Here is a 17,027-nt window from a genome sequence, read left to right on the forward strand (position 1 = left end):
TTAAACAGATACCCTGTGCTCAGGGAGCAGTGAACACTGTGTAGGGACCCTGTCAATGGGAACACACCCTTGTTTTTTAGGTCTCTCTCTCACAGTGAGCATCTCTCTCACTTATTTAGAGAGAGAAAGCTGACTGGATAACACCTGAGCGAGTTTCCTTTCATTATACACGGCTGACTCGACTAGATTAATCTTTATTTCCCTCTATTAATTTAAAATGAATATTTAGTAGTATAACTGTCACGGTTATCTGGACTAGTTTCACTTTCAAAAAGTGTCTCCTTCCATGCAGACTCATATATTATGATTATACATGTACTTGTCTGTAGTTGCTCAAATCATCTATGGTGCACAAAAGGACACGCTGCATTGTGTTCGGTAATTTACTCACCAATGTGACATTGACAGAACAACACGTATATTAAATATCTTTATTGATTTGACAGAACTCCATTACAATGCAACTATCAAACTCTTTTCAGTAAAGATTACAACAATGACAATTATTTTCTTGTGTATATTGAGATTTTTTAGAAGATTTCAAAGTGAAAGTGATATCAGTAAGCTAAACTGACAAGCTGGAATACTACTGAGAAAATGTGCAGCACGTTTAGAAGCTGTGTGAAATTGTAATGCAAGATGGCTGAAACAATGCCATTTATGAATAGCTTTTCGTACATTACTTGCTAAAGTTTAATTGACACCATAAAACAGCCCAACAACAGTTCTGGAGTTTTTGTTTCTTTTTCAGCGTTTGACAGCCGCAGCAGCGCTCAGTATCCAGCAGGACGGCCATCTTTCCTCTTGTCGGATTCGGCACAGATTGTGTCTTCCTGTCGTACAGCCGCCTGGACCACTGATGTTTCAGTATTGTTGAGTATATTATGACTCCTCTGCTTTAAGCCAACAATTACACTCTGCATTTATGAATACAGCACAGAGAAAAATAATCCAGTTATCTCTTTTCTGACTTTGTGAATATATTTTAGATGACAAACATCTGTTGTGTAAAAATCTTACCTCATCGAATTGACCTTCTATATTTGTCTCATTTAGCGTGATCTGAACTCTGGGTGCATTAATAGCTTTCTGCAGATCATAGTCAAAGAACAGATAGTTCAGGATCACCTGAGATGAGGGACACAAGGGGGGGTTCATATATTTAAATATAACACCAACCTGTTATTTATGTATTAAAAAACATACCCATAGCCATAGACCTAACAGACAAATGTTGTTTTGTTCAGAATAATCAAATGTCAATGAATTGATTTTGCTTTCTGTAAGGTTTAATTGTTCAACTCTCTTAACAGAGTTGTGTTGTTGTTGTTGTTTATTTGTTTGTTTGTGTGTGTGTGTGTGTGTGTGTGTGTGTGTGTGTGTGTGTGTGTGTGTGTGTGTGTGTGTGTGTGTGTGTGTGTGTGTGTGTGTGTGTGTGTGTGTGTGTGTTGTGTTTTGTTTTATTGTTACCTGAGCAGTTGCAGTGGTAATATTTGTCCCACCTTCACCTCCAACCACCATTTTGACCTGTCTGTTCTGTTCGTCCAGTATTATTGTGGGACACATTGATGAAAGTGGCCTTTTACCTTGTCAAAACAAATAACACGTTTATATTTATATAGGTTATTTTCTTGAACTTTACTTTTTCCCTGCCTTTTTTTTTTTTTGCCTGCAAGCGCCAGCATTTTTTATAATTTTCACCAAATTTGAATAGCCACCAGAATATTTTGTTGAATGAACATCTGTGAAAATGCAATGGATCAAAAGAAAATACAGCGGAGAGAAACAAAATTGCATTATTTTGTAATCAACACTTGAGATGTGTAATAGTGTCCCCTAACGTATAAAAGTGAAAACACGGACTGCTGGGAAATTCTGTCTATGGCAGGGAAAAAGTCAAAATTGAAATAATTTAATCTCTATGACATGCAATTTTTTTACCTGCTTGAATGAAGTTGTTTTTGATAATTCCACTTATTACTTCAGGATGAATGAAATCACACATATGGTCATTAAATATAATGCCTGTTGAGTGTGACATCACCCCAGAACCAAAACTGTGAGAACAAAAACACATTCAGACAACAAGATTGAAAAGAACAGCAAAGCAACAGCGCTTCATGAAAATAGACATCAAAAGGTGTTGCCACTGAAAAAATCTTGTTAGCAATGTTTCATTTAAATATTGTTAAAGCCTATGTGCCACTAGCTGATTGAATGATTTTGGTAGGAGAAGTTAAATGTACTGACTGGCCTTTCTCAGTCAGAGGACTACCTCTGACTTTCTTGCTTGACTTAAAATATAGGGCTGCCCCTGACTAAAGATTTTTCTAGTCAACGAGTTTCATTTGTTCATTTGTTGACTAAATCGTACATTTATAATAATTGAATTACTTAAATATAAAGTGGAGGTGGAATATAGCCTATTCAGCACAAAGCACTGGCAAAAGTAATGATTTTAAAAGCAGCCATTTTATTATAGTGATTATAGTGAGTCGGTGTTGGCTGCAAAGATGAAGTTCACGATGCTCACTCGCCATCTCCGCAGTATAGTGAACGTCTGTTTAAAATGAGACATTTCAAGCCTTCTATAGTTATATTTATGATGTTTGTGTAGCCTATTAGCCCGTTCACAGAGGCAGAGAGAACAGAAAGTGCATCATAACTCTTTTCTTTATCAACATCTTGCTGTTATTGTGAGTTTACACAAATAAAAGTAGACCCTTAACAGTTACCCTTTCCCTCTATCTGTATTATCAAAATCAAATGATAAAAAATTATGTTTTTTTCCACTGATTAATTATAATAGCCATAGTTAAATAGCTGTCAATGTAGGGACAGAAATCTCTCAGATTTCATTAAAACGATCTTATTTTGATTTCCATTGGGTTTGAAACGACATGATGGTGAGTTCGTCACATGACATCGCCACTTGCTGTGTATTTATTTTTCTGTAACTAACTGACTATTAAAAATTTGGTAAACTAAGCCTTTTCTCGCCAACTAACATTTGGTCGACTGTTAGGGGCATCCCTATAAAATACAAATAGAAGCACTGCATGATCATAGACAGAAGAGTAGAAGTGTAACTCACAAAGTTCATGCAGTAATCTCACCATATAAAAGCGGATGATGTATTTGTTTCCTCTGGTCTACGGAAGCTGTGATAATTGTAAACTTGCTGAAAGTTGCCCGACACTGCTGACTTTAACAACTTCCAACATGTCTGATATCATCTCAGCTAGTTGGTGGGGAGTTGATGTAATCGTTAGATACATTACTTTTCACCTCTCTAAAGCCCTATTAATTTTATATAAAGCCCGGTAATTGTTTCTGGTGGGGTTGTAAGGTATTTTACTAACAAATTACGTACTGTTTTTTGATGAACACCAAGATTGTGTGGTCATTTAATGGCCGTATGAATCCACATCTTTGAGTTTTCAAGAAGAGATCGCTTCAAAATTCCCTGTTTATATGCTTTTGGACCACAGCGGCGCACCGTATCGCTGCACTTCGCTGTCATTTGGATGCATTTTAAAGATCTAGCCTACACTACTGTAACTACATTACTGTAATGCTGGAAAGTATCCGCAAGAATAATCTTTTATCACCGCTCAAAACATGTAAACATTTGAAATGAGCCGTTATTACGGCATTAAATAACTTTATATAGACTAAATCTGCTCATTTCCACATTTTTTAAAATTACATTTTTTTTAAACCAGAGATTTAAATATTTCATAATATCCTATTATCAAATTAAATATGATTTTATTCTTATTATACCAATATGACATGTTTACAGCAGACGATCATTCGACTGACCACATGTGCAGGATCACAAAACTCGCTCCTCCACTGTGAATAATTCGCCATCCGAATCCTCGAGTTTATCACTGAGGTGGCATGCAAATGTATTTTTACGGACGTCCACGTGACACAATTACCGTCCGAATAAGGCTATAGAGACACAACCACTCCACTCCAATTCCCTCTGATTAGCCAGAAACTATACAAATCAGTCTCCTAAACAGAAGGCTCAAAAACAATCCAGTGGTAATTCAGCTTAAAGTTCATATTGTTGGAGGTGATGTGTTATGAATAGAGGAGCACTCAAAAACTGAAACTGGGTGTTAGATCAAGACAAGGATTGAGAAACACTGATCTGTTTGTATTTCTCTTACTGATTATTGATACTGCTGGTGACGGCCACTGCACTCCCATCTTCTGCGATGATAGACAGGTGAGATGTGCCATGGTCATCAGGCACTTTATAGTCGTCTTTAGAGTAGCTGGTTTGTTTGATGTCATCTTTAATCTTACTCCTGATGTGGTCCGCAAAGTCGTCTGAGATCATATTTTTGACAACCTGACAAAAGTCAAAAAAATAAGTTAATACAGGTAAAGTGAAAGGCTTTGAGAAAACAACGCCACAAATGGGGAAAAGTTTAAGGTCCCAGAATTGTTATTTTTGGGTGAAATATCCCTTTAAGGCAGGCATACACTGTGCGATTTATGTGCTCACACTATGCGGTCTGATCATCGAGTTGCGACTTAAATGTTTATCACACAAATGGTGTGAGCAGTCAAGTCGATTAAACAATGAATTACAGGCCTAAAATGAACAGATAGTAATTTAACACAAAATACTACATATAGTTAAACCAAACCTGATTTGATTTTGCCCTATCTCAGAAACCTTTACATTCATTTCTACTGCTTCTGTTACACTTTTGCGGGAACCAACCACAGATTGGCTTATCCACCTGGTGCCCTATTGGCGGGTTTAACACGATGACGGATAGAGAAGCGATGGGCCGTTGGCTGTTGATAACGCTTCTTGTGGTCTGATTGGTTGAAGGACTTTTCAATTGAGAGTCATTCAAATAATACTCATTGATCACGCCTCATGTGCAGTAGAAAACACGGAGCAGACTCCCCAGACCAATGTTTAATCTTAAATTGAGCTTGGTCTGGTAATAGCCAGATGTTGATGTTTTATTGTTTTGTTTGAATCATCATTATTATAGTGATCAGCAGAGGTGTGGACTCGAGTCATGTGACTTGGACTCGAGTCAGACTCGAGTCATGAATTTGATGACTTTGGACTCGACTTGACAAAATGTACAAAGACTTGCAACTCGACTTGGACTTTAACATCAATGACTCGTGACTTCACTTGGACTTGAGCCTTATGACTCGAGAAGACTTGCTACTTTTTGGCAATTTTTCTTTCACACTGCCGCGCTGCTCTCAGTGAAAAAAAGCTGCACCTGTATGCATTTAGAGAGCACGCGCGCTGCCAGCACGAGTCACGACATCCAATCACTGTATTCCCACGTTGGTTTGATTCAACAGTATCCATAGCTACCAAGTCCGCGTATAACACGTGACTTATTTGGGCTTCTTTTTTTGGCAAGTCGCGGTAAAAAATCTCGAGTTGCGGGTCGCGGTTTTTTGGGCTTATTTAAAAAAATGTGGTTGCTTGTTAGGAAAATATGACAAGCAACTTCGTTTCTTTACATTTATGGTCGCTGTTTTGTCCAAATACATTGCCTGACACTGTCTTCTCACAGCTAATAGACATAGTGCAACGATACAAGTGCTGTAGTCATTCGTCCTCATACATCCCGCCTCCTTCCCTTCATTGAAGAAAAATTGCGTTCAACGTGCAGGCATGTGATGTGATGTTATAAATGTAATGATAGTTCGTAGACGTAAATAGACGAATACATTTTATTATTATTTTTTACAAACAATGCAACCAGCAGAGATATACAGAGATGGAGAGGAAACAAGAGGTAAGCCACCTAATTTAATTTTAAAAATATTTTTTTATAATGTAGGCTATTTATTATGACTATTATTATTTGGCTATTATAAAAATAAATAATAAAAAAAGTATAGGCTACTAATAATAACAGTAGGTATGGTTCGAATATATATTATTATAAACATGTCTCTTTGCAGCGCTCTCAGTGTTTTCCTATGCACCAACTCCCAATAGACTGTAAAAAAAGTGCATAATAATCCTAAATAGTAGCTATGTGACATTAGTAATTTTCAACACTCTTTAGGGCAGATTGCACATTGAGATGCAGGGCTTATCCTTTTTACGGTTTATAGTGTGCATGTTCACCACTGCTCCTTATATGTGTGCAATAACTCCGACTGGAGTTACCATAATCCTTCACGTCACTTTTTCTCTTTTTCCATCTCCAAACCTCTTCTGTTCACAGTCTTTATTGCAACTTGAAGAATTTTGTAAAATCCCATCTGTATTTGCTTTTTAAACTCCACGAGATTTCAATTTAATATGTTGCAGGCACATTTATTGATACATTATTAATCATAAATTATACTGATGATAATAAATAATATAAAAATATTGGGCTTGTTTTGGGCCCCCCACCCCTCTAGGTATTCTTCATACCTGAGAAGAATATGAAACAGATGTCAGGAAATCTATAGCCTCACATGTTGTATTTGAACTCTTTACTCATATCAATGTTGTTGTGTCAATATTCATTGTCTATTATACACTACGGTATACAATAATATTTCAGTTTCAGTGTATGCAATATTAAGAATATTTTCACTGCTTCAAAAGTCATAAGAAAGCCCTTTCCCTCAAGAAACTGAAGTCATATGCTTTGCCATGGCAAGCTGGCATAAAAAGTATAGCAAAACAAAATAATTGAATAAATAAAATTATTAAAGTAAACCAAATTAAACCAAAAATAAGCTAAACAATATTCCCATAATGGCCCTAAGTTTAGGCTAAAAGGACCCATATCTATTTGAAGTTTAACTGTTTTGCAATATGAGGTCAACACAATACAGGACTGAAGCTGCTGTGCATTGTTCTAGTGCAATATGCTGTTGCAATACAAGCATTTTCTGTGAAAATTTACATTTTCTGTTTTTTTACTGTATTTGCTTAATGGCATTGTATAAAAAGAGGTTTAAATAAATACAAATCTTACAGACATACATAATTTGTATAATTTTTATTTTTGTGGTAAGATGACTTGAAGTGACTCGAAACTAAAATGGTAGGACTTTGGACTCGACTTGAGACTTGTTGGCTTTGACTTCTGACTCGACTCGAGACTTGACTCATCTTTGACTCGACTTGACTCGGGACTCGAGGGCAAAGACTTGAGACTTACTTGTGACTTGCATAACAATGACTTTGTCCCACCTCTGGTGATCAGTGTTTGCTTTACTTTGGCTCTTGACCTTTTAACGTCATATTTTCTCTGGCTGCTTTAACTGTGTTTGTAAGACACATTTGTTGTGACAAAGAAAGACAAAAGAGGTGATGTTGGTTTGTTTTAAGGACATAATCATCACCTAGATTTAGTGTGCAATCTTTGTGAGGTGTTATTAGTTTTATATGTTTAATTATATAGCCCTGTGATTATGCAGTATGGGATCCAGCAGTGTTATAATTACTTATAACAGATTTTTTTATGCATAATAAGAAACAAAAATGTTGAACTACTGTGTCATTTGGACACACACGTACATCAATAATATATGTATGGTTCATGCTGCAATGAATGCTGGGTGCCTAGTCTTTGATCAGTGAGTGCAATTTGACCTCATCATTTGACATCGTGACCACATCACAAATATCCTAGAGCTCATGATGACTCTCATCACTCTCAGATCATATTGTTCAATGGGCACAAGATAAACATTAAGCCTCTTTAATAGCTACCGTTATCAGCATATGTTCTCTGAAAGAATATATATGCACTGACATTTTTACTTTCACTTTCTGTGTAGTGAATAGCTAATTGACTGGGGTTTGAGATTCTTCATCGGCATAACTCTTGTGCAAAGTTTGCACATTGCTTGTGTGATGTTTAAAATGTAAAAGTTTTCAATATTGTTAAAGCTTTGGCTGAAGTCAATTGTAGTTCTTGTGTTTCTCTGTCCTTCAGTGATTCTGCTCATTATCATCAGGTGTTCATCAATAATCAAATGATCATCACTCAGTTAATCACTTATGTATCTAATTAACTCAAACACTGTTTCAGTGTTACTTTAACACCATGCTGGTGGTTCCCATATGAACACTGAGTGGTTTGCTAGTTTGCTAATGTGCATTGCATTCTGGTCTTTACTTATCATTGTCTACACTAAGCATTTTCAACAGTTTTCTATGGGAGGAAAATGCTTAACATGTAAATAAACGTGTTGCTTTTATATTCTGGGCTTATCTGTTTTTCTGTACATAGTATGCTTTATTATAATGATGGGTAACACTTTACAATAAGGGTGTACTAACACGCATTAATTCATGCTTAACTAATGCACAGATAATCATGAGTTAATGTATGACTAAAGGTGAACTAACACATTTATTAATGATAAATGTAAGTTGCTGATGCAGTAATCATTAATAAATGGGTTAGTTCACCATTAGTAATACATTAACTCATGATTATCTGTGCATTAGTTAAGCATGAATTAATGCATATTAGCATTAATGTATTGCACCTGCACCTGTATTGTAAAGTCTTACCGAATGATGTTTACTAAATTCGTTTTTTTTATATATATATATATATCACTTACTTGTATTATATTAAGCTACGTTAAGCTACTTTACACATTAAGCATTTTCGAACATCCCCTGTGTAATGAGAAAATAATAACACGGATTTTACGGTCAGTCGGTTCGTAGCGCTGCGTCATGAGAGTGATAACCTCAAAAGGGGAAACCAAAATTACTGACATGCCAGAAATTCATCCGACCATCCGATTGCCGGTCAGGAGAGGTTTAATTGCCTGTCGGTTCCCCCTGTACACTGCACGACAAACAACATAGCTGAACATCAGCCGGACTCAAAAAAAGCGTCACATGAGTCAGAATTCGCCTCAAAATTGCACAGTGTATGCCCAGCCTTAGACTGCAAATATCCAGGAATCCAAGAGTTGAGTTGAGTTCACCTCAGAGATGTCAACATAACGTGAGTCTCCCAGTTTACTCTTTTGGGCATCGGCGAAGCGGAAAGCCTCTATAATACGATGATAGGTCAAAGTCTTGTTCTGTATTGTGGACACACTGCTGCTTGAGATGTTGTAACCTGAAAAAGAACACTTAAGTCTTTGTGCATTGTCTTAAATGTTTTGTTTTTTAGAGCGTTTGATATGATCTTAAATTTAAATGGTGAATTTCTGGAGTAACTCATGGTTGAGAAATATATGTTGAAATATATTGTTGTTTCACAACAAACTCAAGATTATTTGAATAAAACTATATTAATTCAATTTAAGATAATAGGACATGAGTTGCATGATCATATAGAGAATGTACATTGAACGTCTCTCTCACTGTCTGGTTCTGTCTCTTCAGTCAAGTTTATTCTTAGTTTTGTGGCCGAGAAAATCACCCAGATAGTCTTAAATACTGAAAGCACTCTTTGTTCATTGCTTGTAAGGTTTTTGTTCCTCATAATTTATTTACTAGTATTTATGTTTTGAAGCTATATTAGTTTATAGATATATATTTAAAATTCTTAACATGCATTGTTTGTTTTAAATAAATTTGTGTTAATTAAATTATTTAAAACATTACTTATTGTATAATTAACTTATAATCCCACCATGATTTTTTGCTCATCATACAGAAGACAAAGAGCTTAAAAAAATGTATATTAAATCACAACTGCAATATTGGTTAAAAAAAAAAAAAACCACAATTAGATTATTGTCCAAATTTGGTCAGTCCTACTGCCTTGTTTGCTCCCTCTTTATTCTTCTTTTGTTTGCTGTCCTGTCAGATTTTTACAGTGTTCCTGCTGTCTTAGCTGGTTCAGCTATGCTGGTGTTTGGATTCTGAGTTGTTCCCAATGGGGTAGTTTTTGTTTTCATGATCCCTCAACCCTGACACTCACACATACACTTACAGTGTGTATTCAACTCTTGTGCTTCACTAGGTTTCTAATATGGCCAGTGTTGTGCTGAATTTTGAGTGCCGGCCAAATTATTACTAACTTGTTGACGCTGCTACCTGATTGAGTAAACCAAATCTATTTCCAAACATGTGTCACAATTCACCAGTGTGAGTGCCCGTGTTCACCACCAGAGGGCACTCCACCCCGGACTGTCACTCAATCACAAACTACATTACCCATAATCCTTTCCTCGGACTCATTAGCACTCTATGTTTACACCTGTGTCTCATCACCTCATTACCTCTGCCTATATAAGCCAGGTTATCCCTGTCATTCATGCCGATGTCTTGTTTAGTATCACAACTGCATTTCTGAGCGTTTCCCTGGTTTCATGTATCTTGGTCTTTGATTTCTTGCCTTCTCTGTGGATTACCCTTTTGCCTGTTCCTTCTGTTTTGCTTGCCTTTTCGGACTGCTTGCCTGTGTATGACATTTGCGTGTTTTATGGACTACGACTTTGGATTACCCTTTAATAAATACTGCGTTTGGATCTCCAACCTTCTGTCTCAGAGTAGTTTCGTTACAACATGATAATAATCAGTCAATCACACTTATATTTAAAGAGAGCTGGCAGTAAGCAAGAATCATTCACGGTACTGTGAAAAGCACAACACATAACTGCGACAAAGAATTAAGAATTGGGAGATTAGTGCCACAAAATAATTTTTTGCTCCCTAGCCAACTGCCTTATCATCTATGCCAGGGACCTATCCTGAATGAAGTTATAGCTGCATTAAAATGAATAATTATTTGCAGTAATTGTAGAGTGCTGGCTTTAGTATTCACTTACTGTAATCCAAACACACTGACCTTTGAGTATGTTGAGTATCAGAGCAAGCACAGGTCCACCGAATGGAGCATCAGGAGCATGAAATATGTATTTTCCCACAGTGAAGTTTAATGCATACTCATTCAGAACTGGCTCATAATTCTTCAGGTCCTCACGTGTTATAATCCCTCCTGAGAAACAAAGATATATTGCATACTTTAATACTATTAATTCACAATATCCTTTAGATATGAGTCACATTTAAGCATGAAATGACCTGCAGCCTTGATATCATCCACTATGGTCTGAGTCAATGACCCATCATAAAAGGCATCCGGTCCTTCTTCTGCGATCTTCTTAAGGGTGTCAGCTAGTTTGGGAAATCGTATCATATCATTTACCTTTAAGGGGTTATTGTTTAAGTCGCAAAACACTTCACTGGAAAAAAGAAAGAGAAGGACAGAAATGAGATGTTATCATAAAAAATGAAAAGGCAGATGCTTTAGAAACACTGGTGTATTACAGACATACACTGTAAAAAAATACCCATCAAATTTACGGTAAAAAACCGGCAGCTCTGGTTGCCAGAACTTTTCCGTAAAAAATACGGCAGTAACATTTTAGGTTTTACGGGACAACAGCATATAATTTAAAGGTTTATAATGCGGTAATTACGGTTAAAACTGGTTTATTTTACAGTTAAAAACCCTATAATTTGAAAGTTTATATATAAATAATTATGTGTACACAGTACACTATAAAACAATAATGGTACCGTAAATTTTATGGGGATCTTTTTTACAGTGTACACTGTAAAAAAAAACTACAAAAAACTGTTATTTTTACAGGAAAATGCTGGCAGCTGTGGTTACCAGAGAATTATGAATCTATGCGCACTATGAAATTCAAAATTAAGTCTGTGGTTAGAGGAGGCACAGTTTTTTTTTTCATTTTTATTAAAAATAAATAGAAAACCAGTAAGTATTACATTAAAATGTAAAGCATAAGATTTATGTATGTAAACTGCATATACATTTTCAATGCATTTGGATTATTTTTACATAGACAAATTAATAAACTAAAGATGATTGATATATGCCAGTTATACGTAAATGAAACAGTTAGGAATTATGTAAAAGTACACAGAAAAACACCCATGTTAAATTAACACTTCCTAGTGTTCATGTGTATGCTCACTACTGAGTTAAAGTACCATTGAAGCAGTGTTGAAGTTAATGAGATAATTAATTGATGATTGAACATTAATGATGAACACCTGATGATAATGAGCAGAATCACTGAAGGAAAGAGAAACACGAGAACTACAGCTGACTTCAGCCACAGCTTTAGATGAAATCAACTGAAGATAAAAGAAGACATTAAATCTCTGAAGATCCCATCAGAGGATTAAACAACTCCACAAACAGCATTACCAGCTTCATGCATTACTAACCAAACTGATTTTATTGTTGTAATTTATGTTTTAATTAAAATAATAGTTTTATATGAAGTCACCATGATGGTGAGCAGTGTTTGCTTTAGCTGGGCTCTTGACCCGCCAACATTAGTTTTCTGGCTGCTTTAACTGTGTTTTTAAAGCACTTTTGTTATGGTATGGAAAGTCAAAAAACCATGGCCAGGTGATTTGGCTCTTTAATGATGATTATATTAATCGTCATGTAGTGGCTGAATCACTAAACTCATTCAGATTCTAATGCTCTGGTTATAGAGGTAATGTGTTAATTGTGTAGCATGCGTAATAAAAGCCATGTGGTTTACATTATAAACTCATGCATTGTTGTGGCAATCAAACAACTTGCAGGACCAAAAAAAGGTTTACTCTATGGCATTATTTAGACAAACACAGACATCAAGAATCAGTGTTTGCATCTCTACAATGGTGACAAAAAAAAAAAAAAAAAAAACACAATTCAGATGCATAATTTATTCATGCCGCAATGCATGCTGGGACTCATTGGAGAGTTTTGATTGGTGGTACCCAGCATGCACTGCAGCATTAAGCTTTTCACTGATTGTCACCATTGTTGAGATTCATACACTGATTCTTGATATCTGTTTGTGTCTAATGAATGCCATAGATTAAAACCTTTTGTGCACTATTTTTTTAAATTCCGCATATTAGATTGCCACGACAGCGCTCATGCTATAGAATCAACTGGCCACTATTATGATTAAACAAAATTAATAACACATAAACAGAGTCTTAGACTCTGAACAAGACCAGTGATCACTAGATGATGATTATATAATCATGAACAAAGAGACAAATCATCTGACCATGTGTTTTCTTGGCTTTCCATGCTGTAACTAAAGTGCTTTATAAACACAGTTAAAGCAGCCAGAAAACTAATGTTGGAGAGTCAAGGGTCAAGAGCCCAACTAAAGCAAACACTGCTCACCATCATGGTGACTTCAAATAAAACTATTATTTTCAATAAAACATCAACATCCACAGAAATAAAGTCAGTCTGGTTGATAATGTGTGAAGCTGGAAATGCTGTTTGTGGAGTTGTTTAATCCTCCTCTGATGAGATCTTCAGAGATTTAATGTCTTCTTTTATCTTCAGTTGATTTCATCTACAGCTGTGGCTGAAGTCAGTCGTAGTTCTCGTGTTTCTCTTTCCTTCAGTGATTGTGCTCATTATCATCAGGTGTTCATCATTAATGCTCAATCATCTCTTAATTATCTCATTAACTTCAACACTGCTTCAATGGTACTTTAACTCATTAGTGAGCACACACATGGACACACATGCATGGAACATTTATATGCAATACAAATACATGTTTAGACATTTTTTAAATGCATAAACGTGTAAAGTGACTTACATTTTTAAGATTAACAAAAAATTGTAATTGTCAACAATATTTGCATGTCAAATTAACAAACTAGTTTTTACAGTATTTTCTCAAAAAACGTACAGGTTTTTAATACCAATATTTGTAGTTTTATCAAATAAAATTTTATTATAATCACATGTAAATATAACTAAATATTCTGTTTAATAGTTTACAAAATGTGACTGTGATTCAAACAAAAAATATATATGCTTTTGGGTTTTCTATAATTTTCTTTTGGGATTTTACATTGTTTTTCTGTAAATTTCACTGGCATAAGGTTAGATCTATTGCAGTTATTCACCGTATATAGTAAGGAAACTTTGTGTTAACCAAATAACAGTTTTTAACTGTAGCATTTTTACAACCTTTGACCGTTAAAATCACGATCATTTTTTACAGTGTACAGTCTCTTCATAGGGTCAGTAGTGTTTTTTTGTTTTTGTTGTTGCTAGTTTACAAATGACATTCTTACCTCAATATTTTACTTTTCAGCATTGCGTGACGCTCCACAGTGATAGCATTAGCCAAGGCTTTACCAATCCTAAAACCCTCTGATGCCAGCTTTATACTGGGCTCAAACAGCTCCCTCCATTGCAGTCTTCCGTGTCTTTTGTGTGCCAGCGCATAACCCCGCAGTTCTCCTGGTACAGCTATGAATAACCCTGCAATTTATGACAAAACACAGAGATTTGGTCTGATCATTCAAGAGTCAAAACTGGCAAGAAATCATCATCATAATCATTTAACTATTATAATGTGTGGACTAATGTGCTTGCTGAATGTGTGCTGTAAAACCATAACAGAGGCTAGATGTGGGGATATAGATTTAAGCTGGTTTACCTGGTTTTGCTCTCTTGACCTTACTTTCACATTCTTTCGTGCTTTCCCCAAACATGTTCTCTGTAGCATGCATTGGAGCAGTTTCTTTGGAATTAATTGTCTCCACCTTTCCTGAGGGTGAAAGCGTTACACTTTTTTGTGGTCAGAACTGCCTTAATTCTTCACTATTTACACCTAATGCAAAGAACTGCTACTTTTACATGGCGTAAATAGAATATATCAGACTCTTTATAAAGATAAGCACTCGTAGGTGTTTTGAAGAGTAAAAGGTATGTTGAAGATAAGCACTCACTGAACAGTTGCTATTGTGGGAGATTGTTGTGGCAGTCTGGTTTAATCTCTAAAAGCCCAAATACCTGTAGTTGGATCGTATATGGTAAAAACCACGCCTCCTCCAATGCCCATGCTTTGGGGATTTACCACACTCACACACAGCAGAGCGGCAATAGCAGCATCTACTGCTGAACCATTACGTTTCAAGATGTCCCTGCAAGACAAAGAGCTCTGGGTAATATCAAGTGAAGAATTCAAGTGGCTCCATATTAGTAATGTAGACGCTAGAGCAGGGATTGGCAAACTCGGTCCTGGAGGGCCACTGCCCTGCAGAGTTGAGCTCCAACCCTTTGTTTGATCAGGGTTAGCTAAACTCTGCAGGGCAGTGGCCCTCCAGGACCGAATTTGCCAATCCCTTCTCTAGAGTTTCAAAAGTATCATCGCTAATGCAGGAAATATTTCCCAGAAACATAAATGTGACTATTTGTAATAATACCTCCCAATCGTAGAGCAATTCACAGAATCCGTTGCCACTACTGCTTTAGCAAAGCACTTATCAGAAGGTTCCTTATTGAAACATTTTGTCACTATGCCACATAATATCCCAAACACTGCGATGCCGATGACGATGCCGACAACGATGATGATGATGATGCCGATAATGCATCTGAAAGTAAAACACCAGAGTTTAAGAAATTTGAAATATATATTGTGTTGGGCTGTCAACATTAATGTGTTAACTCATGCAATTGATTTAAAGTCCTTAACGCTGTAAAATAATTTAACGCAACTAAGGCAAATCAATTACAGAAGTACGTGTAGCTGTGTCGTTAATGTAAGTTTCATCACGCTGTTAGATGATGTTACAAGTCGGGACTCACACTGAGCATCTACAGCATCTGTAACCCTGGTAAGAGTTTCTGATTCTGATTCTGATTCTGCTTCTCTGTTTGTGATCAGGCCATATTAAGCCATTAAACTCAGGGAAATTTTTCAGTGATCCAGTAATCAAATTCATTCAAACAGACCAAAACAGTGCTAATGTAAGATCTGGCTGATTACATCACACATATCAGAGAGAATAGAGACTCATATTGAGTTTTTAGTGAATTGTTTGTTCCAGTGTGCTTTTTAGGCTTCCCGGGGCGCCATTTTTTCTCATGGCACGAGCAGTTAAAAAACAAAAACAAAAAACAAATAATCTGCCACAAAGCATTTTTCTATTATCTATCATTTCACTGTGTGGGGAATTGGCAAATTGGCACCCTTTTAACTTTTGTTAAACACGTCAGAGGTTTGAGTTATAATCTGCCCTTGTAATGTTTTTTTTTTTTTTTAACTCATTTAAATGATATGCGTTCATGTATTTCCTGTTTTGAGTTTGGTCACATGTTTCCTTTGTTCTTTTTCCCGCCACTTTTCTGTTCCCATGGTTACACTCGTTAGTTTAGTTCATTCAGCTGTGTCTTGTCATCTGTGTCACCTGTTCCCCTCGTTAGTCCGGCATCAGTGTGTGTATTTAGTTCCCTTATCGAGGGAACTCGAGCTGCGTTGAAATGATACGGGAACATCATGAAGCACTCGTGAAATCTGTCCAATAGCGTGGCGATTTTCTATATACAGCCTCTCATCCAGACCGTTTTACTTGTCTGGTTGATAGTTGACTGCATTAGAAATTAAATAAAGTCCTGACACCGGAAGGGTCAGACTTCTGATGGCAGTCCCCTTCGGAGTGGGTGGGTATTCACCTCATTACACGGTGGCCCCCTTATTCGGTGCCATAAGGGGGCCGTTCTGCCAACCCTGCCACCTCTGGTGCTTCAGGGCGGGGCGAGCACACATCTCCATGTCCCCCCGGAAACGTAGCGGCACCTGGAAGCTCGCGCCCTGCGAGGAGGGCTCAAAGAGGGTCAGTTTTTTTTCCTGCCGGTGTGCCGTTTCAGGACACCGATCTGACCACTCAACAAACACCAGAGGCTGGCCTCGAGAGGCTGGTTCCCTTAGTAGATTCTCTGGCAGCGTGGAAACTTCTGCCAAATATCTCTGATTGGGTCCTGCAGATATAACATGATGGTATCCACAGTGGTCAGCCCCGAGCATGCTCTAGCCATGGAACAAGAAGTACAGACTCTTCTGCAAAAAGAGGCTATAGAGAGGGTCCCTCCCCATAGCAGAGAGTCAAGGTTTTACAGCCGGTACTTGTATTTCCGAAGAAGGTCAGGAAGTTCCTGAGATTTGCTTTCGGGGGCGAAGCTTACCAATATCGGGTTCTTCCGTTCGGCCTAGCTCTATTGCCTCGCACTTTTACGAAG

At 36.8% G+C, this 17,027-nt stretch overlaps 1 protein-coding gene across 1 annotated transcript; it reads right to left on the minus strand.

The window, feature by feature from the left end:
• Window positions 1-447: 447 nt before the first annotated feature.
• LOC137073715 (glutathione hydrolase 1 proenzyme-like) lies at window positions 448-16,815 on the minus strand. The gene is made up of 13 exons (XM_067442418.1): window positions 16,472-16,815; window positions 15,212-15,382; window positions 14,799-14,929; window positions 14,443-14,553; window positions 14,075-14,264; window positions 11,018-11,178; window positions 10,782-10,931; window positions 8,965-9,101; window positions 4,185-4,369; window positions 1,942-2,057; window positions 1,471-1,586; window positions 1,021-1,128; window positions 448-917 (listed from the first exon to the last, which is right to left on the minus strand). Exons 1-13 carry the CDS (start codon window positions 16,813-16,815, stop codon window positions 774-776), a joined length of 2,064 nt encoding a protein of 687 aa, XP_067298519.1. The 3' UTR covers window positions 448-773.
• Between the last annotated feature and the right edge of the window lie 212 nt (window positions 16,816-17,027).

The sequence above is a fragment of the Pseudorasbora parva genome, chromosome 4, assembly GCF_024679245.1.
Source record: "Pseudorasbora parva isolate DD20220531a chromosome 4, ASM2467924v1, whole genome shotgun sequence".
In the NCBI taxonomy this organism is placed as follows: domain Eukaryota; kingdom Metazoa; phylum Chordata; class Actinopteri; order Cypriniformes; family Gobionidae; genus Pseudorasbora; species Pseudorasbora parva.

Bases quoted from the DNA above. Each gene is read 5' to 3' on its own strand.
- LOC137073715 (XM_067442418.1), bottom strand. From the start codon at position 16,815: ATGCTCGGGGCTGACCACTGTGGATACCATCATGTTATATCTGCAGGA. The intron at 15,383-16,471 runs GTAATGAGGTGA...TTTTACTTTCAG, and splicing joins CCGAATAAGGGGGCCACCGT to ATGCATTATCGGCATCATCA. The intron at 10,932-11,017 runs GTCATTTCATGC...TTTGTTTCTCAG, and splicing joins GGATGATATCAAGGCTGCAG to GAGGGATTATAACACGTGAG.